General features: G+C 36.0%; 1 protein-coding gene across 1 annotated transcript in view; it reads left to right on the top strand.

The window, feature by feature from the left end:
• Positions 1-24,560, top strand: part of MMP2 (matrix metallopeptidase 2) — a 59,645-nt gene that overhangs the window by 16,735 nt on the left and 18,350 nt on the right. Inside the window, exons 5-11 of the mRNA XM_072422956.1 lie at positions 2,215-2,388; positions 4,088-4,261; positions 7,042-7,215; positions 10,234-10,389; positions 17,064-17,205; positions 23,005-23,141; positions 23,360-23,519. Of these exons, the coding sequence (XP_072279057.1) occupies positions 2,215-2,388; positions 4,088-4,261; positions 7,042-7,215; positions 10,234-10,389; positions 17,064-17,205; positions 23,005-23,141; positions 23,360-23,519 (1,117 nt within the window). The remainder of the gene's footprint in view (positions 1-2,214; positions 2,389-4,087; positions 4,262-7,041; positions 7,216-10,233; positions 10,390-17,063; positions 17,206-23,004; positions 23,142-23,359; positions 23,520-24,560) is intronic.

Raw genomic sequence — 24,560 nt, 5'->3', positions numbered from 1 at the left:
CAGTTGCACTAAACTGTATGCACTAAAATGTTTGAAAATGGGGGGGATGGGAGTTTTAGCTCTGCAACAATCTCTGTTCCCGGGGAAATTATTCTTGAAGAAGTCACACCCCAGCAATACAAGAGCTAAATTGGAAAAGAAGATGTCTGGGAGAACCTCTCCACTTGTGACAAACATAGTAACAAGCCAAAAGCAAATAAAAAAATTAAATCAGCAATGATCTGAAAACCTGAACATGAAAAGTAAACACTTGAGTGATGAGAACAGCAAAGCAGACATTGTAGGGGACTTCTGTTTTTGCTGAATAATCTGGTATGGATGAAGATAGAATGATAATTAGTCCAAACAGTAGTGAAAAGTTAAATCAAAACAAAATGCAACTGTCTTTACTTGGGGCTCCATGATTTGTAGAAGATAACTCAGTGACCAGTCAAAAGAAAAGGGCTGTCAGTAAGTGTTGTGCTGTACATTTGCAGCTTTTTATTTGGGATACAAGCCCGGAGTTTCCTAAATGAATGGATGGGCCAGGCACTCCACCTTTTTACAGGCCAGAAATTGAAGATGGCTCTGGTGCACCTGGCCATGGATGATAAAAAGAAGCAGGTCTTTGAGACAGGGGATATTTGTAGCCTGAGAACAGGTGGCTCATGTGGAAAGGCTATGTGAATCCTGTATGCTGGGAGCCCAGAGGCCTCTCAAAGTTTGGGTCTGTGGGACCAATAGAGGCAAAGCCAGGAGGCTAAATTTGTGTTTTTCGGTCATTTGTCTGTCATGCTGTGATGACATTGATCCCCAGGGAATCAGGGAAAACCCTGACTATGTTTTGCTGGTGTTTTTTCTGTGAATAAAAGTTGGCAGATTGCCCTGAAATTGAAATTAAAATTAATACCTCTTCAGTGAGTGAATTTGATGCTAAACCCTCACACTAGGTTTTAGATGAAGATATGACACTTAGCTCATAAAAGCATAACCGGTGAATTAACATCAGGCCCAGGTGTTTATGAAGAAGATAGAGAAGATGTGGAGGACGTGTCCAAGAGAGAGCATGCAGATGTTGGTAGATTATTATGGAGATTTTGAACATAGCAGGTTAGTTAAGGCAGAAGTGGAAATGTCCTTGCACCAGCTGCTGTCACATTTGATGAAATGTCTTCCACTGTTTGGTTACTCCAGCAGAATAATCAGTGAATAGCAGCAATTTTTGCCTTCTGCTATCAAAGTACAGAGCATCAGAAACACCCAAAGAGCAGAGGACCAGCCTGAGAAGTCTAGTTAATGTACAATAACTGGACATAGGGTGTTGTTGTTTGGTTGTAGCAGGCCCAGTGTATGACATTGTTCCACTCTAGGGGGGGGGGGGGGTGTACAAATCACAGTGAATGAGGGGTAGTCGTAACACAAAAATAAAGCAAATTTCCCAGATTTATTAATTCAGGTAGACCTATAATCCTCAGGTTATTACAGCAAGACTTATTCTCTAGGTCATCTAGCTTGACACAAATTTGTAAAGCATAGGTGGTGTTGCCCAAAACTTTTAGTATCTGTTTGACTCGTATATGTGAAGCTACCTTGGCCAATCAATGTGAATGTTATTCGATTACTCATCTATGCTCCATGCTTCTGCGCCCTGATCCATCATTTTGCGTTGACGCCTCTTACAATTCCTGAGATAAAGCTCTTTTTGCAGAATTTGTCATAAACAAAAATAGCAAAGCTCTCCCTTATGGCACCATTGGTGGTACCATTAGTGAGAATCACTGAAAAAGGGGCAAACGAAAAGGTAGTAAAGACACATATAGCTTACTTTATCAATCACCAGAAATGGAAGCTCTGAAAGAGGGTTTTTTTTAAAATGTATTTGTACTTTTGTATATTTTATTTACCTTAGCACCTTATGCAATGTCTATCTAAACATGCTTGAAGTTTAGAATATGCCTCAGTGATTTACTTTAAAATACCCCGTGGCTGTAAGTTATTAGACTTGAAGGGATGTGCCTAAAGTTTCTAAAGCTTAACAATTAAATCACCTAAATCACTAATTACAAAAATAAATTACTAAATTGCCTATCCAGACCTAACATAGTCAAAGCAATCCTGGTGGAATCATGTTGAATCAAAATATAATATAAAAATGTAAATATTCCAAAATAGCACTACTTTGCTTTTACTATCATTATCAGAGTGATTGCTTTTAACTCCTACTATCCTTTTTAGTTGTGAAAGTTAAATATGGAAGTGCTGATGGAGAATTTTGCAAGTTTCCTTTTAAATTCAATGGAAAAGAGTACACCAGCTGCACTGATGCTGGCCGCAATGATGGATTTATCTGGTGTTCCACTACATATGACTTTGATACAGATCAAAAATATGGATTCTGTCCTCATGAATGTAAGTCTTACACATTCTTTCAAAGGTATATTTCATTTTACTATTATAAGTGAAGTGTTTGTATTAGTCTTCTAGTCATCTGTTTACGGTTTACTGAAGTAGAATTGGCAAACTGTCCCTTTTCAGCCACATTTGCTCCAGCCCTTGCATGCCTTGTGTGGTTTTGATGTCTGTCTTGTTGGTGTGATACTATGTAAGGATAGCTACTAAATTGTTAAAGGGAGAATGCGAAAAGCAACAGTTAGCCTAGAAGCAGGAAGTTTTAGTGTGATCCCTGATCCCCATCTAGTTAAGGTTGGTTTTCTAACTTGGTTGATAAACTGCTTTTTCAGACATCAGGCAGCCATCTCATTCGTTGGAGACCTTTGGACATGAAACTTTTAACGCTTTTGTTATGTCCATGGGTCTCGGTGTTTTGCTTTAAAGTGCCCCGTGGATTTAAGTTATTAGTTTTGCAGAGATATGCCTAAAGCTTATAAAAATTAATAATAATTAATTACCTAAATGACTAAATAAAAATTAAATTAATAAATTATCTATCCAGACCTAACATAGTTAAAGCAATCCTGGTAGAATCATGTTAAATAAAAATATTGTTTCTATGACAAAAAAAAACATTATTAAGATTTTTATAAAATTTGGAAAAAAAAAGTATCCAGTTTGCACTGAAAATAATGTAGATCGGTCTTTATCGACCTTTTTAACATAGGGGAACCCTTAAAAAATGTTGGTCTTAAGAGAACCCCTTCTATATTAAGTACATCCACAGATCACAGGATTCTAGCTTGGTAGTCAGTGGGAAGATTGGCTTTTACATTGCTGGCCAGTGGAATGTTACACTTATAGAAAGCCAAAAAGATAAATAATTCTACCTAAATTGACTGCACAGACTGTTCATTGTTTAGGGAAACCCCAGCAAACCCAGGGGGAACCCTGGTTGACAAACACTGCTGTAGATGATATACCTGAAGATGCTGCAATTGAAAATATGTTAATTTCACTAAGCACGGAGGAAATATTTATTTTACAAAACAATTTTTTCCTGATTTCACCTTGCTTTCTAATTTTGCAATTTATTTTTTTTTTAAATAGTTTTTGTGTATGCACTGTTCTCCCATTTCTATGTTAAAATGTGTTCCTAAAGAAATGTCATGATATTTTCAAGTTTGAACCATATATGTTATCTTATGCACACTTATGTCAATTACATGTTTTTTTATTTACATGTGATATGGTTAAGCATTTATCATCTCTTCCCGTCTGTATTCTATAAAATGATGTTAATACATTAATGTAAAGTGTACATTATTCACTAAAAGAATTGTGTCTATAAAAATACAAATTAAATGTTTATACATAAATGCCCAGTTGCCCATGTCTATTGATGCCTTTACCTTATGAAAAAACATGTAACTGTATAAATCAAACGGTGGATAGAATGTTCTTTTATAATTTGATTTAAAAAATAGCGTTAACCCTGTAATATAGGACACATGTCATAAGGAATACAAACATGCCCTCTAAGGTAGGTAAGTACCCTCTTTTTAACTTTAAAAATGAAATGCATAATAACATCTACACTTGTATAATGTCACTACTCTGCAGTGAATCTAGTGAATAATAATGTTTAGCAGTAGGATTATTCTCCAGGGAAGGGCAGCAGGATAAGTGACAATTGAAAATATTTTTTTTCTTTCAGTACTCTTCACAATAGGTGGAAATGCAGATGGAAAACCCTGCAAGTTGCCTTTTAAGTTTCAAGGAAACACCTATGACAGCTGCACAACTGAGGGAAGAAGTGACGGCTATAGATGGTGTGCAACCACTGACGACTATGACAAGGATAAGACTTACGGATTCTGTCCAGAAACAAGTATGAAATTAAACACATTCCCATATCATTGTGTCTTCAAAGTTTGAAAATGCGTTAGTCCAAATTTCTTTAAATGATTAAGAGATGGGATATTTCTGCATGCGTGATGTCATGTTGTCTGTTTATTTACAAGACAGGTGAATCAGGTACATATACAATGATTTCCCTTGTAAACAGTTTCAAACACCATAAACAGTATAAACCGTATCACTTTTGTCCCTACCACTATAGAATTTGCTGAATAAAGAATTGAACAATAAGAACATTCACTTTGAATAACAGGTGTTGGCAAATGTTGCTTTATTTAATGAACTGGTAAACATTTCAAGTGACCTGTGGAAAGATATCTCCAGAGAAAAAAAGTTTTAAAAATATGTAGTTTAGCATATGGTCTCCTAAAGATGTACTATCCTAATCTAACCATAATTAGGATTAACCAGGATTCAATCCTATATCCTAATAATTCTTTTGGTGCTCTCTGAATATGCATTGGGAATGGCAGAGGTCTGTACCTGGATTAGTAGTCACAAATTGTAAGTAACACAAATTGGCAATATTTGTAGTTTGTTTGCTGCTCTTTTCAGTGCATCGGGATTCAGTAAGTCCCAAGAACCACACTTTTAATAGTGTCCTGCAGCAAAACAAAAATGTGCATTTTGGTGGACTATGCTGTGGATTTCTGAAAGTGCTGGAGGTAGTTTAAACTTCAGCATGGAGATTTGGACATAATTGTGACTTTCCCTGCTTGGTGGAGAGGCACTAGTTACACTGGAAATGTTATAATCCTTGCATATTTGGTCTGTCCACCTTTCTGACAAATCTTTGCAAGTTTTTCGGCAAACCTAGTGAAGCCTTCTTTCTTATCCTATAATAACAAAAAATGCAATCCCTGAGATCCCCTTCAGTGTTTGTCCTGTGTTGTCACATTACAACCTGGAATTAAAATAGATGTCAGAGGGGTAACATAATTTAATTTACACAACATGCATACCACACTAAAGAAGCAAAATAGTTTTTATTCTGACACAAATAATTATTAAGACAAAAATTCCCCCAAAGTCAATACTTTGTTGAGCCAGCATTTGCTGCAATGCACTTTGCATAATTCTAATAGCTGAGCATACCTAGCCACTGGAAATGTTGACTATTCATCAAGGATAAACTGCTCCAAATCCAACTGGATTGTGTTACTGTACATTATTCTTCACGTCATGACACAGATTCTCAATTGGATTTAAACTAATAATGACCTGACCTCTTAGCAAGTCCCTAATTATTCTATTATTGAAAGATGCCAGATGGTAACCTGGAACAAGGTGAGCATTACCCCAAAAAGGGAGCATCAGGGGTCCATATTGGATAGAAATGATTCGTTGGGTCTCACATTGACAGGGCATAAGGCAAGGTAAAAAAATGTTTCTGTCCTTAGTTTAGATAGTGGTGATTTTCTAGTGCGATACAAAATGTTTTTATAATTTTTGAATGATTTGTGAATGTTTTGTTGTTCTTAAAACATCACACACAGTAAGAAAAGTTCACAACAGTCATTGTCAGAAGTAATACATTGCAGACAAAGATTGTACACCACAACATTGCTTTCAGAAGAAGCACTGGGAAGGGCAGTGGTCTATACCTGAAATGCCACAAATTGGAAGTGCCAAGTGTGCCGATTGGCCAGATTACTAGTTACTTACTGTTTTCTGCTTTTTCCAGTGCTCTGCAAGATATATCTACCTCTGGACAAAAGTCTTCCTGGGCTAACACCAGTCATGACCAAATGCGCCTAGGACACTGAGGGTGTCTATGGGGCCCAGCTTTGCTATCCTCACATCCCCAACCCATCAAAATCGAGCCCTTGCTAAGTAGCATTATCAAGGAATACTAAGGAAAACCTTTCACACAGGTCACACAATTTAATGTCCTGTGAACTGGCTGCAGAAAAAGCTCATCCCCTTAACATCACCCACAACCTCACCTGTGTTTAGCAAAAGATTTCTTCTGCAAGTGATGCAAACTGCCCCCTCCAAGCCTCCGTTCTGCACACAGCAGAATCTAGGAGACGTCCGTATGTCGGATGTCCTTAACCCGGGCACTACCTGTATTAAAGTATAAACCAGGATTTTTTTTTACTAAATCAATTAGGTGGCATTGTGTCCTCACACAAAATGTTTTTACAAACTTGCTGTCTGAGAAGTTATTATACATTTTACGGGACAAGAAGTCATTATACATTTTATTGTACAAGAGGAATGGAGGTTATTAGGCAACAATATTGCACAAATAATACACAATACTAAAACCCATAAAACAGAGGAAAAAGATTAACCGTGTGATGTGATTTTAATTTTTTACATTTTTAAATGTTTAAAAAACAACTCAACATGGATGTTTTTATTTACAATAAATGTATTAGCAGTCCTGTTGATTACTATTATTTTGAATGTTAGCAGTGTTGACCACATTTCATGCTCTAGGTTTGTATTTGATTCTTTATAGTTTCCTGTTCTTTTCAGGTAAATATAAGATAAGTAAAAAATAGATAAGTACCTCAGTTTATATTTGGATCAGGTTATATTGAGTATATACTGTACATAATGATGGGGGTTTTACTATATGGGGTTACAATATGTTTTCAGTTGCTAGAAAAGGTATCAGCAAAGTAAAACTGCAAATGACTGAAAGTACATAATGTATAATATGTATGCTAAAAAACATCAGATTCATTGTAATATTATTTTGATGTTCAGTGGGTTTACCAGTTATATATCTTTTTATTTCAGCTCTTTCCACTGTGGGTGGAAATTCAGATGGCTCTCCTTGTGTTTTTCCTTTTACTTTTCTTGGCAATAAATATAACTCATGCACCAACACTGGAAGAAGTGATGGCAAACTATGGTGTGCAACAAGCAGTAACTACGATAATGACCGCAAATGGGGTTTCTGCCCTGATCAAGGTAATCATAATATATAAAAATAATGAAACTAAGAATTACAGAATTATCTAAGAATTAATAAGAAACTAACTAGGTAAGAACAAAGCGTCTGGGGGACAACTAGCAGTAGCCACATTCAGCTTTCTAATTGTTTAACATTAAAAAGTCCAGATGAATGTCACTAACTACTACTAATAATTGTGCCAAAATTGAATAAAAGAGAATCCTAACAGTTCTTATGAAACCAGCTCATCCATCTCACTTGATTCAACAGAACTATACCAAAATCAGACTGTATAATCTATTTATAACTTCATGTCCAATATCTGCAAATCAAAATGATTTGTATCACAGAGTTTAAAAACAGACAAAAGATCATTTGTATTTTACACAGAGAAAGAAAATTGTGTTAGGAAGGGCATGTGATGTTATCCTTTTGAGCACCATAAAGATGATCTGTTACATATCTTTTGACTTATATGGCAATGTATTGGTATGTCGATAATAAAGAGTACCTGAACTAGTACAAAAAAGTGTATGTTTTACATTAAAAAACATTCCCATCCACTGCAGTGCTAGAAAAAAAGGTTAAGAATTGTTATATTATATATATATAACACGGAACCTATCATCACATTTTCAATGTTATGTAAAAATGTGGCTTGCCCTTTTGCACAATGAAAATAATGCGTGTAATTTTTAAAAAAATGTATTTTAACATTGCTTTAGCAGCAGCAAATACTGGAGGGGAAACCAGCAGCCTCTTAGGTTACTTATGTCATATATCCAAGGAGGCTGCAGGCTGCTTCCTCAGCGCATGCTTGGGATAGAGCTTGTAGGGGCTTTCCTCTAACCTAAAAAAAAAAAAACAGGAAGATGGAAGAACAATGATGGACGGAATGGTTACCTTGGAAACAAAAGGGAAGCCGAGACATCATAGCAATGTCACTGCCTTAAATGGTTCACAATGGCTCAAAACTGACATGATTGAAAACAGTTGGGCAAAATTTAGGTTGACAAAGCACCAGGACCTGATGGATTACATCTACGTGTCCTCAAGGAGCTGAGCTCAGTTATTTCAAAGTCAATAATTCAAATTTTTAGAGACTCTTTAATCACTGGCATGGTACCAATGGATTGGCATAAGGTCAATGAGGTGCCTATCTTCAAAAAGGGAGCAAAGTCATTACCAGGTGACTACAGGCCTGTTTTATGTCCATAGTTGGAAAGATCCTAGAAAGTTTGATAAATAACCACATAGAGGAGTTTCTGCTAGGAAATATTTTTATAAGTGATAGTCAGCATGGCTTCAAGAAAGAGGAAGTAAGTAAACAGGTAGACAGTGGAATAGCAGCTGATATAGTGTACTTGGACTTTGCTAAAGCATTTGGCACTGTACCCTACAGACTGTTAATTTGCAAGTTAGGGTCAATAGGTTTAGAAAAGTCAATCTGTAAATGGATAGAAAACTGGCCTAAGGACCGCATTCAGAGAGTAGTGATTAATGATTCATACCCTGAATAGTCTAAGGTTATTAGTAGTGTACCCCAGGGTTTAGTGTTGGGACCTTTACTGTTTAACATCTTTATAAAGATGTTAAACAGTAAAATATTGAAGCCATTGAGGAGGCAATTACATTTGTAAGTCAAGAAAACAACACTATCAGTAATGTCATCCTGTTAAGTTTTATTTTAAAAGGCAGTTTGGATTTGACAGAAAAAACCATGGGGGTGTTTGTGGGTGGTGAGACTTATAGGGAGCATTCACCGCAGCAGGAAGTATAGAGGGGTGGGGTACATGAAAAAGATGAGAAGATGAGGAGCAGGAGGAACTAGAGGGATGAAGAATTGCCAGGTATGATGCTAGAAGGTAATATTTATTTTCAGTCTAGTAGACATCCTTGTTGGCACTCTGAGGACATGACAAGTTGTATGCTTGCTTGTTTTAGTAGCGACAAACCTGTTATTCAAATAAAAAATAGAGATTACTATTGGATAGTATTATTCTTAGACCATTGCAATTACTGAAAATTTGTGAAAATGTTTAAGCCTTCTGAAAGGGAGGTAAAATGTTGCTGTTATAAAGAAACATTGTGCAGTCACCTCAGGATAGCCTCATCCCATCAGCAAGCTTTCCTTTCTTTCCCACTGCAGCCAGACCCAGCAGCAACAATAGCAGAACCATATATAGGGACAACTTCAGCCTCACGGAAATGTGGCCATTTATTTCCAGTCGCAGTGGAAGCAGGACATTGTTCAATTGGAAGATTAGATAGGACAGATGGTATCATCTTATCTTGTGTGCCCCGAAGTGGCAGATTATTAAACTCTTGATCCGATGGATTACTGGGCCTATAAACACGATGTTTGGACAGAATTATCTAAAAAATCTTATCCAGGTGCTGTTTTGTCCACCCACAAGTCATGTCATGGAGAGTTTTCAGTACAACAGGTGGAATGATTGCTGTTCATTAAAATGAATCAACCCTCAATTGGCAACCTTTTATAGCCACCTGTTCCTAATGACAAGGAGTAATTGTACCACCAACAAAAACAGCCCTAGCCTTCAACAAACAGCACAATTATAGAAGAACCAATAAAAAAATGGATTCAGATTACCTCCATGATTTTTCACCTTAAGTAATCATTTTAAACATATTCTTAAAAAATCAAAATTCTTTCAAACTTAGAATTTGCAAATCTAGTTGGATTTTGTACATTTTTTTTGCTCCACCCATCTCTAGTCAGGAGCTACTACCGAAGTTTCTGTCTGTATACTTTAGTGTGATACTTTTGTGCACGTGTCCATCCTGCTTGTATGTACAGGATTCATCTCATTACCTGGCCACAGACAGACAGAAACTGCCCTAAAATATGTGACTATGATGTAATCTTATGCTTACCTGGCAAATGTGCCAAGAAAAATTTTATAATTGAAAAAGCCTTATGAAAACTGTTGTAAACAATACTAACTACTAAATATATTTTAGCAAGATAATTTCAGGACATATTAAAATTTAAATGTTCTGATTTTTTTCAGGTTACAGTCTGTTTCTTGTGGCTGCTCATGAATTTGGACATGCTCTTGGACTGGAACATTCTGATGACCCAGGTGCTTTAATGGCTCCAATTTATACCTACACTAAAAACTTCCGCCTATCACAGGATGATATCAGTGGAATCCAAGAACTTTATGGTATGTTCTTTCATTAGTCATTTCATTCTGTTTAAATTGACCAAAGATTATAGATTGAAAGTGTTTGTGTTTACAAAGGATGGTACCTTTTTTATTCTATGATACCTTTCTGTGGAAATATGCAGTTTTTGTGGAAAAAAAAAATCACAAGAACAATTCTGTTCTTCAGCCCAGTCAGAGCATTTAAAAAGCATCATGTTACTTAGTGTAGTGCTGGTGTACATTCCTTGCGAAGACATTATCACAATATGATGAAGGATGTGTATTAATAATAAATAATAATGAAGATCTTTAAAATTGGATTTGATTTATCTGATATAGGAAGTACCTAAGAGATAAATATTTACAGAAGAGTAAAATCTCAGTAGGACATAAAGGAAAGATATATCATAGGTGGTATGGAAGGGAAGAAGATGGGAAGAGCTAACCTAATAAACCACACACTTAGGCTCTTTTTCCCTCCATTCTTGAATCACTTCTATTCGGGGTCCAACTGAATAATGTCCTTGAGTTGTCAGCAATAGGATAGACTTGCCTGAAATGCAGGGCTTAGCTTTCTTTTTTGAATTCACATATATTTGATATGAATCTTATTGTGATGCTGAGGGCAGGCTGTGTGCCATTGGTTTAGAAAATTGTTTAACATGCCTGAAGTATATACAGAATACACAGATGGATTAGTACTGTACACAATACTATATTGACTGTTTGATTGTGTCCTATGAAGCTAAAATATAAATGGTTATAAAATTTGTGTTCCCAATGTATCTTATCAAACACCTTTGTTGAGTCTAGGGCTAGAGCTAAATTGGGTGTCTTAGGTTTAACATTAAGATAATGTACCATCAGACACTTGTCTACCTTTAACACATTGTGCTGATTTAATCAAATGTTTTATATTATTTCCATGAGAATTTGTCTCTGTTACCTGACACTCTTGGGAAATGGCCGATTCCGCATAAGTGTAGTTTCCGGTTAACTGAGGTTAATAATTTTTCCTTTTCTCAATCATGCAGCACTAGACTCGAATGAGGAGACTTATCCCCATTCACCTCTAGTGCTGAGTGGCTGAGAAAAGGGAAAACCCTGATGACGCTTGAGCCATCATCAGGGTTTCCATTTTCTCAGCCAATCACAGAGCGGAGCAATCAGGGGAGCTCTGCTCTCCTGACAGCTCTGCTCTCCTGATTGCTCCCACAGCACTAGCGGAGCTGTGGTATGTGTTCTTGGATGCCCAATAAGGGCCAGATAAATGCTATACATTGAACAGATCCACAGGGCTACTTTCCTATCCAGGTTGCAATTTGAAAAGATGGTGTAGCAAAGGTCAAGTCAGCCATGAATATTTGGCTACACCTCTAAATTTCACATTTTTTTCACGGGATCTATCTTCCAAATATGACAATTTAAATTTAACCTGTTGGATATACTCACCCTTAGTAACATGTTAGCTCACTCATTTTAAGTGTAGTTACTCACTTTACTCTCAATATGGCCTACTTCATTTTACAAGGTCTGTCATTTCGAATGTGAGCTGTTGCTTCATAGTAATCAGATCTCTTTAGGGATATCTGCATATCCGTAAGCATAGTGTCCAAGATAGGCTGATATCTTGTAAAAAATCATTAATGTAATAATTTTTATCTGCTGAAATCCGATGCCATCAAAAGCCCTCTTTCCTCTTCTCCTCCTCTCCTTTTTTCTTTACAGTATATCATTAATGTAGTGAAACTCTAGTATTATTAACTATTCCATCATGGCGGCTCACCTTTTGGCCTGGGTCTCCAGGGGGGTATTCCTTAGGCCTGGACTTTGGCAGGCTAATCGTCAGAGGAGAGGTGATAAGGGAGGAAGATGGGGACCTCTCAAGGTTTTTTTGCATACTCTTGATGTCACCATACAGGTCTCTGTAGGGGATGAACAGATGGTTGCAGCTTGTCATGCTGCCAGTGATGCAATATTGAGTTCCTACAAGTTCCCAAAAATCTTTACATTTAAAAATCCCTCTTCCTCATTATTATCAAATGGTAAGTAAGCAATCTGGAGACAATAGCCTGTACAAAATAATCCCTATGTAACTAGTACCTGCATGTAAAAGAAATTGATGCAGTGACATTGGAACCGCATGAAGTCATCTTATTAGTCAGTAGTAGAAAATAGTAGTGATTGCCAGATTATTTCTGAACTGGCAATTATTAAAAAAGTGCTGATCATGTTAGCTGGTTGATACTTTTATAAAAGGGGTGATGTCAATAGTACTTTTCTAAAATATGGTACTTTGCAAATGGGCCTCTGTGTCTTCATAAAGATAGATGGGTGATTTTTGCAAAAACAAATATTTATTCACTGTTAACTTACAAGAAATGTAACTATGGTCTGTCTGGCAGTCAAACTTTAGGAATAAATATTTATTAGCTTTTTTTTATTATGTATTCCTCACACTGTTAAATCACCAGGAAGGGAAGTGCATGGAAATCCCCTGAAATGGAGAGAAAAACAAAAAAACCCAAAAAACATTGCTGTTATTTTAAACATTACCTACCCTTTCCAAAAAAAATGTTAGCTTCTAATAAACATTTATGATTTTTTATAGGCACATTAATGTTTATTTTATTACAGTACATTTGTGTTTTTTGTCTGTAACTCCTTTTTATGCTTTCCACTTCCATTTGCAGCCATTAAATTTTTTTAAATGTGATGAAAAAGTTTATGTGGCTTCCTTGCAGTAAGTAAACTTAGGGGTGTTATGTACTTTGTGTACAGAACTTCAGCAGAAATAGTATGTTCTGCTTGTGGTGTGTTGTTCATTGCTTTTCCCAGAACACTGAGATACCAGATTTCAGTCATTCTATGCATTAAGTCTTTTATCTCTGCACACATACTTTTTTTTTACTATAAATAGAATGCAGTTACATATTGTCTATTAAAAGATGCCAGAAATATATTGTGCTAATAGTAGCTGTTTAGTATATGCACAACTCCGGTATGTTTCTGTGTCTGAAATGGCATTTTTTTCATATTGGCACACAAGCATTGTATAGAACTTCCCAGAAATCTCATTTCCTGCTTGTGGTATTTGCTCACTGCCTTTCCCAGAAATCAGCACTGCACTGCAAGTCAGTTTTCAGTCACATGCAAAAGTAATTTTTATGTCTGGCTAGATAGTTGCTAAGATTTCTCTGACCACTGTGAAAAAACTACTCTGCACAGCTAGGCTTCCAGAATCTTTTTCAGGCAAAAAAAGCTTGTATTTGCAAAAGCCTGTACATACTTTTATAGGTATTTGCAAGTTTATGTAGATGTTTGGATGGCCAAACGAGTCTGGAAGCTACATGGAGCTTTGGAACAAACGCTTGTTAAAGGCTTAAAGCTGTGAAAGCCTGCACAAAAAACAGGCCCATTCACTTTCATTTAAACTATTTTTACAAGGGTTTTTTTAGCGTTTGCAGGCTGTAAAAATGTCTGAAAAAATAGATGTCTGAACATGCCCTGAAGTACCACTTCTGTGTTTGCAGATGCCACCAAACTAAGTAATGGGATTAAGATTATACAGGATGTCTATAATCTACAAGCAGACCTGGATGTACTGTTTGATTGGGCAGCCAAGTGGCAAATGACATTTAATATTGAGAAATGTAGTTATGCACTTGGGAGCTAACAACATTTATGCTTCATACTGTCCAGGGGGAATACATTTGGGGAGGTCAGAAATGGAAACGGATCTGGGGGTTCTGGTAGATCATAGACTTAACAACAGAAATCAATGCCAAGCTGCAATAGCTAAAGCTAGTAAGGTATTTTTTTGTATTAAAGGAGGAATAGACTGCAGAGATCGAGACATAATCCTGTCCCTGTACAAAGCATTGGTCAGGTCAGTTTTGGGCATCATCAAAAAAAGACATTGTGGAATTGGAAAGAGTGCAGAGAAGGGCAACTAAACTAATAAAAGGAATAGAGGAGATCAGCTATGAGGAGAGATGAGCTGAACTGAATCTATTCTCCCTTGAGTAGAGATGTTTAGGGGGGATTTGATCACCCTGTATAAATATAAAAATGGTCCATATAGAAAACTCTCGTCCAAATTATTCACTTTGAGATCATTACAAAGAACAAGAGGTCACTCTGTGAGCCTGATTTATTAAAGCTCTCTAAGGCTGGAGAGGATACACTTTCATCAGTGAAGCTGGGTGATCTAGCAAACCTGGAATGGATTTCTTTAAAGTAATTTGCTATGACTTGCAAATGATTTGAATTTTGGACCAGATCCATTTCAGGTTTGCTGGATCACCCAGCTTCACTGATAAAAGTGTATTCTCTCCAGCCTTGGAGAGCTTTAATAAATCCAGTCCTGTGCCTCTGGAGGAAAAGAAGTTTAAGCTCTGGATTCTTCTCCGGAAGGAAGGGATTCTTCACTGTAAGGTCTGTGAAAATGGGCAATCCAATTGCCTTATGGAATCTGGAAGGATTCTTCCCCTGTTGAAGCCAATTGTCCCTTCCTCTGGATCAACTATGTTTTATATCTGGGATATTTGTATTTCCCTGGCGGTTGAACTTGATGGACTTATGTCTTCTTTCAACCTGACTTACTATGTAACTATGTAACATTAACCTCAGAACTAAATGTACTTTATATCACTTACATTACACAAGCCTACTTTAAATAGGAACTTGATGAAAACACCTGTAACACTTTGTAATTACCATGGAAATTTAAAGCATTTGGCAGGGTAACAACTGGCTCACAACTTTGCTGGTTGTTAAAAAAGTACTCAGCAGGCACCATTACAAGTGGTTGTCATTGGTGGTTCATGCAATAACACGCTCCTGACAGCTATTCTGGAATTTCTGTTTATGTGTACTCTAACAACAAGCTTTCTGCAGTTGTTTATTTTAAAACATTGGTGCAACTTTTACTCAAATGAAACTGGCCAACTTCAAAGATTATTTGCTACATCTGAAAAAAATGCGCCTATCTCTGCTTTTAAAACAAGTCCAATCAGTACTATACCTTGTATACCATATGACATACTATATAAAGAACTGGGAATAGGAATACATAACAACACAATGTGCAGTTTGTAGTGAATGGGATTATGTAACAGTGATAAACATTGATAAACAGTGGATGGAAAAAAAACCCTCTAGTGTTGGTGGTCATTGTTTAAAGCCAAAATGCCCAGTGTAATTGGGGGAAAAAGTACCTTCCAGCATTAGTCAAAAATGCCTGGCATCATTGTTCAGTAGAAAAAATCAAATTGTTCTGCCATTGATGGTCAACAGGAGCAAAAACCAACCCAGTGGTAGCAATTTGAAAACATTCTGTGGTGTCAGTGGCCGGAAAGAAAATGCCCTCTTGTTTACATGGGAAAAAATACTCCAAAATGAAAAAAAAAAAAACATGAATCTTGTGATACAATACTCTAAGAAAAATTGCCTGGTTTTATTAAAGCTCTTCAAGGCCGGAGAGAATATACTTTCATCAGTGAATCTGGGTGATCCAGCAAACCTGGAATAGATCAAGATTAAAAAAAAAAAAAAATAGACCAGGATTCAAAACATTGAAGAAATCCATTCCAGGTTTGCTGGGTAACCCAGCTTCACTTATGAAAGTGTATCCTCTCTAGGCATGGAGAGCTTTAATAAATCAGGGCCATAGGCTCAGTTATCATTTGTACCACATCCCTATTGATTTAGTTACAATTTTGAAATACATAGGTGGGACAAATATTTTATTATATTTATTTACATAAAAAACACGATTTCCGTCTTTTACAAACACATTGATAAGTTCCAATGACATAATATGTTGCAAGCAGTTCACATTCTCAATACGATGCTCCTCAACCTGTTTCATCCATTGCTTCCTCAGGGGAAACATCATATAGAGGTCTATAACACAATAGATATCCTCCATTATTAAAACACAATAATAGTATTCAATAGTTTCATAATATGCATCCAATAACATTCAAAAAACATCATACCCGTACTTCCACAGGTAGCACCTAAAGTTGATCCCATAACAATTTGGGGAAACTGTAACGCCACGTATAAAAGGACAGCAGATAGAGCCTACATTGTTGGGATATACCATATATTGGATTGGTACACAGATATTTGTATCATGGTATTGATATCATATGAATGATAACCTAGGATAAATTAGATCCCTATAGGGTCTTTTAAAAGTAAATTATGGACAGCGCTTTGAAAGGGTACACAGACTTACACATTTATCTTCCAAACATGTAACCGGATCCCTACACAGGCATGTTTCTTTTTTTAGTGATTTTTGTACACAAGCAAACATAACATACAAAATCTGTCATAGCCAGTAATCTATGGTTGTGATCAGAAAGTCTGAGTACATGTCTTCTGACACTTTGGAGCACGATGATTGGCTAAACCACAAACTATGATATGGCTGGAAACCAACTGACAGGATTAGGTCTCAGGCTCGCCTCTGTTTTCCTTAGTCATTTGGTAAGGTTGTAAAGGGGTGAAGGAACATAAAATGATAGCACTGCCTTTGCTAAAATGTCACCTATAATACCTAATGTTAATTAGGGTACACCGTATATTTTTTACTATCTACTTTTAAATATCCAAGGTTGTTGTTTATCTTTTTGCATTTATTGTTGTTATTTGACATATTATATATGGGTATATTTTAGGAAGAGGAGAAGGAAAAGAACCAAGACCAGGACCTGATCCTTACCCCACACAAGGCCCTGTAACCCCAGAGCTGTGTGCTAGTGACATTGTGTTTGATGGCATTTCACAAATCAGAGGAGAATTATTCTTCTTCAAAGACCGGTAAGATACATTTTATGTCATATAAAGAACATTAAAAATCCTCACCCTAACAAACCTAAAGAAGATGATTCAGAGAGATGCAAAAAAAGTATCTTTAAAAAGCATAGTCCAGCCTGCTCCAACTAAAAAAAATTCTCAACGGCAATTAGATATTTCCTGAAACAAGTCAAGTTGATTTGCTGTAATTTGGTGTAATTTAATTTTTTTTCTACCTAATATAGTGCAAAAATGGAATGGTATTGTCCACATTTTACTAAAGGATAACCAATAATTTATGCTTTCTTTGTTTCATCAGTAATAAAATAAAAAGAAAAACACTAATAAAGTTAATAAAATACTATTCTTACTTGCTATAATGACCTATAAAAGAATCTATACAGTAGAAAAATACAAATGACTTGCATTGCTTATAAAAATCTTAGTTTACCTAGTGTTTTGTTAACCTAACCTAAAACAAATTAAAATTCCATAGATTATGTCGTCCATTTGATTTACACAGTTGCTCCATGGATTTCATTAGTCTTATTAGTAACTTAACATATTTTTAACACCCATGTTTTAGTCACAAATCAGTGAAGGCTTAAAGCAGCGGTCGCCAACTGGTGGTCCGCGGCTCTGGCCGGTGCACCCCTGAGCGGGGTCAGAAGAAGGACCTCGCTGGGAGGACACACGGCCAGAGCTGTGGACCATGTTTCTCCTGTACAGTTCCCAGGCTCAGAGAAGTGGGCGGGGTGTGTCCCTGGACACAACCCGTCCACTCTTCCATTTCAGGCTCAGATCTGCAATTGAGTGAGAGTGGACCGGGTTTATGTCGTGACGTCACTCTGGGGGAAGTTTCTCCCCCTTTGAGTGACACCCCATTCCCTGTGCATGCCCGGTCGGGAGCCAGTGATTTTAGTGGTCCTCGGGACCGAAAACGTTGGCGACCACTGGCTTAAAGAACAGTTAATGCTTAGCAAAATGGAAGTATTATAGAAAATTAAATAGTACTTTGGGAGTACATAGTACATTGGGCATAGTACATTGACAATATGACAAAGATGTTATGTGAAAATATACAGTATAATAGTAAATTGAGTTTAAAGAGGCATACTAAAGGATATAAGGGATAGTGATATATGTGCTTACAAAGTTTTTTTTTAAACCTAATTTCTACTTGCTGTTACATTCTGTAGTCAGAATCCTCTGACAGTAGAATTGTCCAGATGGAGAGCACTTTATTTTCTAGAAAATGATGCAGCCAAGGCTCCAAGTCTAAGGAGCTGGTGGACAGACATATTCAGAAATGCACAAAGATAGAGAAGCAGAAAGCAAAGCAGAAGCAGAAAGCAAAATTCAGGACCATAAAGGTCCCAGGAGCACACATGAAAGCTGCCAAACATAGGGCCACATCCGACACTGTTGTCATAGGAGGCAATGGGTCACAGGAGGCATAGCAGACATTGGAGCCACAGCATACAGAAGTTGGGGGGACTTTGGACTGGCATAGCAACGTATCGCTCAAACCCCAGGCTACTACATCAAGTGCTGCTATACTTTTAGATGTTTCCTGATCAGTAATGGCACCAGCATTCTAGGTTAAACCCAAAAGTGTGGGTAGCCAAAAATCGAGAAAAAAAAAACTGGTACTGTATTTCAGACACTTGACTCAAACACCCTTTTCAGGCATGCTTTTTGAAGCCACTGAAAGACATGCTCATAGCTTTTCCAAAAAACCTGCTACGCAGTCTCAATCTACATTGTTGTGTGCATTCTGTAATTGAATCAAAGAAAGGCTGAAGCATGACAAACTTTCCTTGCTATGCAGCCTAAAGTTTGCTCAGAGCATGTCGAAATTAGGATTTATAATTTCATGAATGACAATCAAAAAAATAAAATTGCCACAGATACATATTGTTCAACACAGGGATTCAGGATGCCAAGTAAATATATATATAAAACAACCATGAAATAAACACATTACTAAATCTAAATTAGATTGTACAGTAAGACTGAAATGTGAATAGAGAGCAAAAACCACATTGGCTCTACCTACTAGACTATTGCAAAGTAGAATGACCTGTGCGTGGATGTGCAGAAGAATCACTGCGCGATAGCATCATTGCCATACATACAATGAGTGGTATCCATCTAAAATACAACCAGCAGCCAATGTTCTTAATAAAATTAGTGGCACAAGTAAATATGGCATACAAAGTCCTAATGTCAACCCATTGGATTGTGTGTACATTCTATCACTGGAAGTTAAGAGGAACACAGTATAAGTGGAAAAGATTCTTTAAAAGTAAAAAAAAAAATATATGCAAAAGGCTTATAAAATAGGTTAAATTTGTTATGTTTTAAGGTGCAATGATCAAAAAACTGAGTTCAGACATCCTTGTCTCATTTTCTTGCTATGTTCACTGAAGCGGTTTTAAAATGGTCTTATAGTTCTCCCTACACATTAAAGTACAGTAAGGTGGTACACTTCCTAGTCACTGGGACAGTTTATAAATAAAGAAATTTGTTTTTATTTAAGTAGAACAAGTTATCCCCTGAACACAACTGTTTTAGTTTCCTTGGTATGCCAACCTTACCATGGGATATTGAAAAGTCATCACCATTTTGAACTATAATCCTTTTCCTGCTGATATCATCACTGTCATTTCCTGTGGGCCTTCCCATACTACATTTTCCTATTATTCACGTCTGTAAATAACAAAGACAGATTTCCAAACAAACATTTGTAGAAAAGTTCTATGTTAAAGATCTGCTAAAAGAAGCCTACATGACCTGCCTTCTACTCTCTAATAACAATTCTACATTTATTGTACATCAAAGGGCTATAGAGAAAGGTAAAGTGCAAACATAAAGTTTCAACTATCATAGTGAGAACAGATTTTATGATTCTATAAGAGGCATTTACTGTATTTCCCAGTTTATAAACTAGGGCTTTGTAACTCCAAACTTCACAGACCATATACAGGACAGTGATTTTCTTATTCTTTGTACCCTACCACATTTACTGCTGTAAGTCAGAGTAATACTAGTGTAAAAACTGGCCCATGAGGACAGAAGTTAGGCAGCCTTTTTATAAATGGTTCCAGTGACCACTTAGTTTACTGCCTTACTTGCTATTGGAGCCTTTTTTTGAATAGAAAGTTTATGGGAACTATAATACCCCTTGGAAGTGACTTTAGTGGACATTTGTCAAAAGATAGAACAAGGATGCTTGGACTACAGTCTTTCATGCCACTTTGATCTAAAATGTATAAAAAAAACCTAGTACTAGACTTCTACTGAAGGTTTGTCAGTAAATCCGCTAGAAACCATTTCTAATAATGCAGTGGAATGCATGGAAAAAGTTAAAAGATTTCAAGAGACATTTTGGAGCTATATGCCTAGCATACCCTAAGAGGCTAAGTTAGGAACTAGACATTAGTACCACTTTGGTACACCCTTTTTCTAGTTCTTATTGAATCATAATTATTTTACTATGTTTTTTTTAATTCCTATGACCAGCTTTCAGCTACTGGTTACCATGTTTGGTTATATATTTTCTCTGTTTTATGTTTATCTATATATAATATAGATTTATCCCCATCCCCCCATTGAAACATAGGGGTTATTTTACTAAAGGAGCTCACACTTGGAAACTCACCATGCAAGGATAGCACAATGTTAAAAAAAAAACATGCACTTTGTTTACATCTTTATTCACTAAACTTAGAAAATTAAATAATAAACTAACCCTAGTATTTTAATCTCAATCTAAGGCTTGGCATTTGCCTACCTTGTATTATACCTCCATCTGATGGTCGTTTTGAAAAAGCACAGTCTTCATATAATTATTAGTTCACATCTTTTTTTTTTTTTTACAATGGATAAACAAATTATACATATTCATTACCCCATACTTTTTATTTAATGTATTATTAATGATTTTTTTTATTTATTGTTGATGGGGGGGGGGGGCAGGCGAGGACATTCAACTGATTAGAAGTTTATTTATGTAATATTAGCATCACGTAGCATAAACATATGTGAAAATAAAATTAAGCACAGAAATTCACAAGCAGTCAATTTTTTCTACCTAATTTTGCACACTTTTTTTTGGAAATGGCTACAGAAAATCTTTTGTTCAGGAAGTGGCACAACATAAGCACATAAGCATTTAAGAGTTTAAATGCAATCAAGACCTATACCTTGGGAATATTTGTCACAACAAAGATAAAACACAGGGGTATAACAGCAGCGTATGCAGTGCTCCATGGTGACATACAGGAATAATAACAGTGTGCTGAATAAAATGAAAAACAAGGGTTTATTAGGTATGCATACAGGAAAACATGGAAAGAATAACAGAATATTTATTAAAACACAAATGTGTTTAATAGTGAGGCTTATACTAGCAGCATACTCAGGGTATACCAAGCACAAAACATGGTAAAAATGACCAAAAAAAACTAAATGGTGTACACAAAGGTCTATATCTTACTATTCATTTGAAACACATAGACCTGGAAGATTCCCACAAGGGAAACTTTAAGGGATTGTCTGATTCCCTGTTTTATAAATAGAGCCCTAAAATGTAAAGTCCTTCTCATGTGTCCAGTGCATTAAAGTGGAACTAGACTTTAAAAATAAAACCTTGTCTCTGTATATTTGAAAAATTGAAAAAAAACATTTTGAAAAAAAAAAAAATAAAACAATGAGAGCAGTGAGTTGATTTATTTAGTCCTGCCATTTATTTATTTAATGTCCCGCCTTTGCTTTTCTTGCTTTTCTGTGATGTTCCACTGAAGAAGCAGGTTTACCCTGCAAAACATGCCTAAACATAATAAACATCCCCACCTAAAGTTTTGCATTTTGTATGTTTAACTTCTATAATTGAAGGTGCATGAGTCACTATCATACATATATATTTTATCAGAATTTAGGTTTATGAAGTTAAATATTTTGAAATTTATGGTGGAAAAAAAAAGCCTTTGATATTTTAAATTATGCTGTAATGGGATTATACTAAACAAGTTATAACACCCTACGTTCTTTTCCCTAATTCTCACTTTTTTTTAAATTTAGCTTAATGTCTCAGGAAGGTGGTCCAAGGAAAATTAGTATTTTTTTAAGGGGGGGTCCTCTATATTTGTCAGCTATATAAAAGTGTTTGATAATATTAAAGACATATGTTCTATGGCAGGCATGGGCAAACTACGGCCTGCGGGTGGTCAATTGGGAAGTTTCTCTGCCCTCTGGGTGGTCCGCCGCTCTGGCCGGTGCCACCCCGAGCAGAGTCAGGAGAAGCACCCTGCTGGGGGGGAGGGCACCGGCCAGAGCCACTGAACACGTTCCCCAGATCTGAGCTTGTGATGGGAGAGTGGATGGGCTGTGTCACTGCACATAACCCGCCCATAGAAGAGTGGGCGGGGTTATGCCATCATGATGTCACATTCAGTGGCGTCATGATGGCATAGCCCCGCCTACTCCCCCATCGGCCCAGCCCCTCTGTCAAATTTCATTTAAGTTTGCCCACCCCTGTTCTATGGTAAAAAATAACTACTTTATTGAGGAAGCAAACAATACATTACAAAGTACAGATAAAAGTGTATACTCTCCAGCCTTAAAGAGCTTTAATAAATCAGGGCCATTGCGTAAGAAGGGAATTTATAGTTTAGTAAACAGGTGCAATTGTGTTTAGTTAAAAAAAAATTGGTAAAGTTCTATTTACCTGTCTCTTATGGTTGCTTGCTTAAAAATTGGTAATGAATTTAACCTGTGTGTATACATTCCTATTATAAATATTGGCTTTTTTTTTCTTAGGTTCATATGGCGGTCTGTGAACCGCAGACAGAAGCCATCAGGTCCTCTTCTTGTTGCTACATTCTGGCCTGAGCTACCCGATAAAATAGATGCTGTGTATGAAGACCCTGAAGAGGAGAAAACTGTTTTCTTTGCAGGTGATATTTTTTTTTTATATATAATTATTAGGTAATATATATTTTTAAAGTATTTAAATAGCCTTTTACACTAAACACAACAATACTCTTCTAGGAGAAACTACATGTAGAAAGTATTCTGTGGTTGTTTTTTGTCCAAAACATCTATCTGACTATATTGATGCATACTACTGATAGGCTTTCAATTCGCATATTTTTTTTATTCATCTGAATAACAGGTGATGAATATTGGATTTACTCTTCAAGCGCACTAGAAAGTGGATACCCAAAGAAGTTGACTAACCTTGGATTGCCACCAGATCTCAAACGTGTGGATGCTGCATTTAACTGGGGCAGAAACAAGAAAACATACATTTTTGCTGGTGACAAATTTTGGAGGTAATACATGTCACATGAATATCAATTATTAGCATGAATACTATTTAGCTAATGCATAGAAAGTGTTCCACAAATGCAAAATGGACAATTAGGAAACAGGGAAGAGATAAAAATGGTAATGCTACCTATCTATTAATCTATAAGATCCTTGGGAGTGCAAATCATAGATACTAAGGTACATTTTAAAAACAATTTTTTTATAAGAGTTTTTCCTAAATAAAGAGTTTTGTACATAAAAGAGAGAAAATGGTACTAACATTTTCCATAAATTCTCTGTCAAATATTTTTATATTTTTTTATAAATACATTTTTAAATAGCATTGATAGGCTGGAGTTATACATTTATATGCATTTTTACATCAATTTAGAAGTATACAGTGTATTCCTATGCCTATTTTTCTTTGGGAGATATCATAGGTCTTACAGAGGTTCTCAAAATGTATGAATGTAATTTTACTGTAGTATATAATGCTTTCAAAGTTAAAGATGTTTGTTCTGGGTTAGTTTACTGTTAACAAAGATATCATACATTCCACTAAAGAATACAGAATAATACCCTAGAATAATTATATAGATCCAAAAAGTTAAGTGTACTTCTGTAGGCTGTCCACTATTTTCCTTGCAGAAAAACTACATTAACGCTAATTTTTACTTTAAAACTTATATTTTTAACAAAAAAAATAGGTAATATTAAGGGGCTAACTGGTATCTACATATCAGTTTGAGGACTATTTGCCAGGAAATGTTTAATTAAAAAATGCAGCTGTAATATTTACTAAGGACTTTTATTTATTTACTGTTACAGGACTATTTTATTTATTACTGTTTTTGCCAAATTAATTTTAACTACTTTAACTCACATTTATGACTTGGTAGTGGGATCTGTATGGAGATTGTTAGTTATTACCAGAAAGTTTAAAATAATAAACCAAAAAATAGTCACATTGATCTCATAGAAAAAGTATTTTATGTTACACAAAAACACAATACATACTGATTTTGTTTTATCACCTTTATTTAGTTCCCCATAAGTGAATCCAA

The sequence above is a fragment of the Pyxicephalus adspersus genome, chromosome 9, assembly GCF_032062135.1.
Source record: "Pyxicephalus adspersus chromosome 9, UCB_Pads_2.0, whole genome shotgun sequence".
NCBI classification, from domain to species: Eukaryota; Metazoa; Chordata; class Amphibia; order Anura; family Pyxicephalidae; genus Pyxicephalus; species Pyxicephalus adspersus.
Note: the sequence above shows the minus strand (reverse complement) of the source record. Positions and strands in the feature narration are given on the sequence as shown.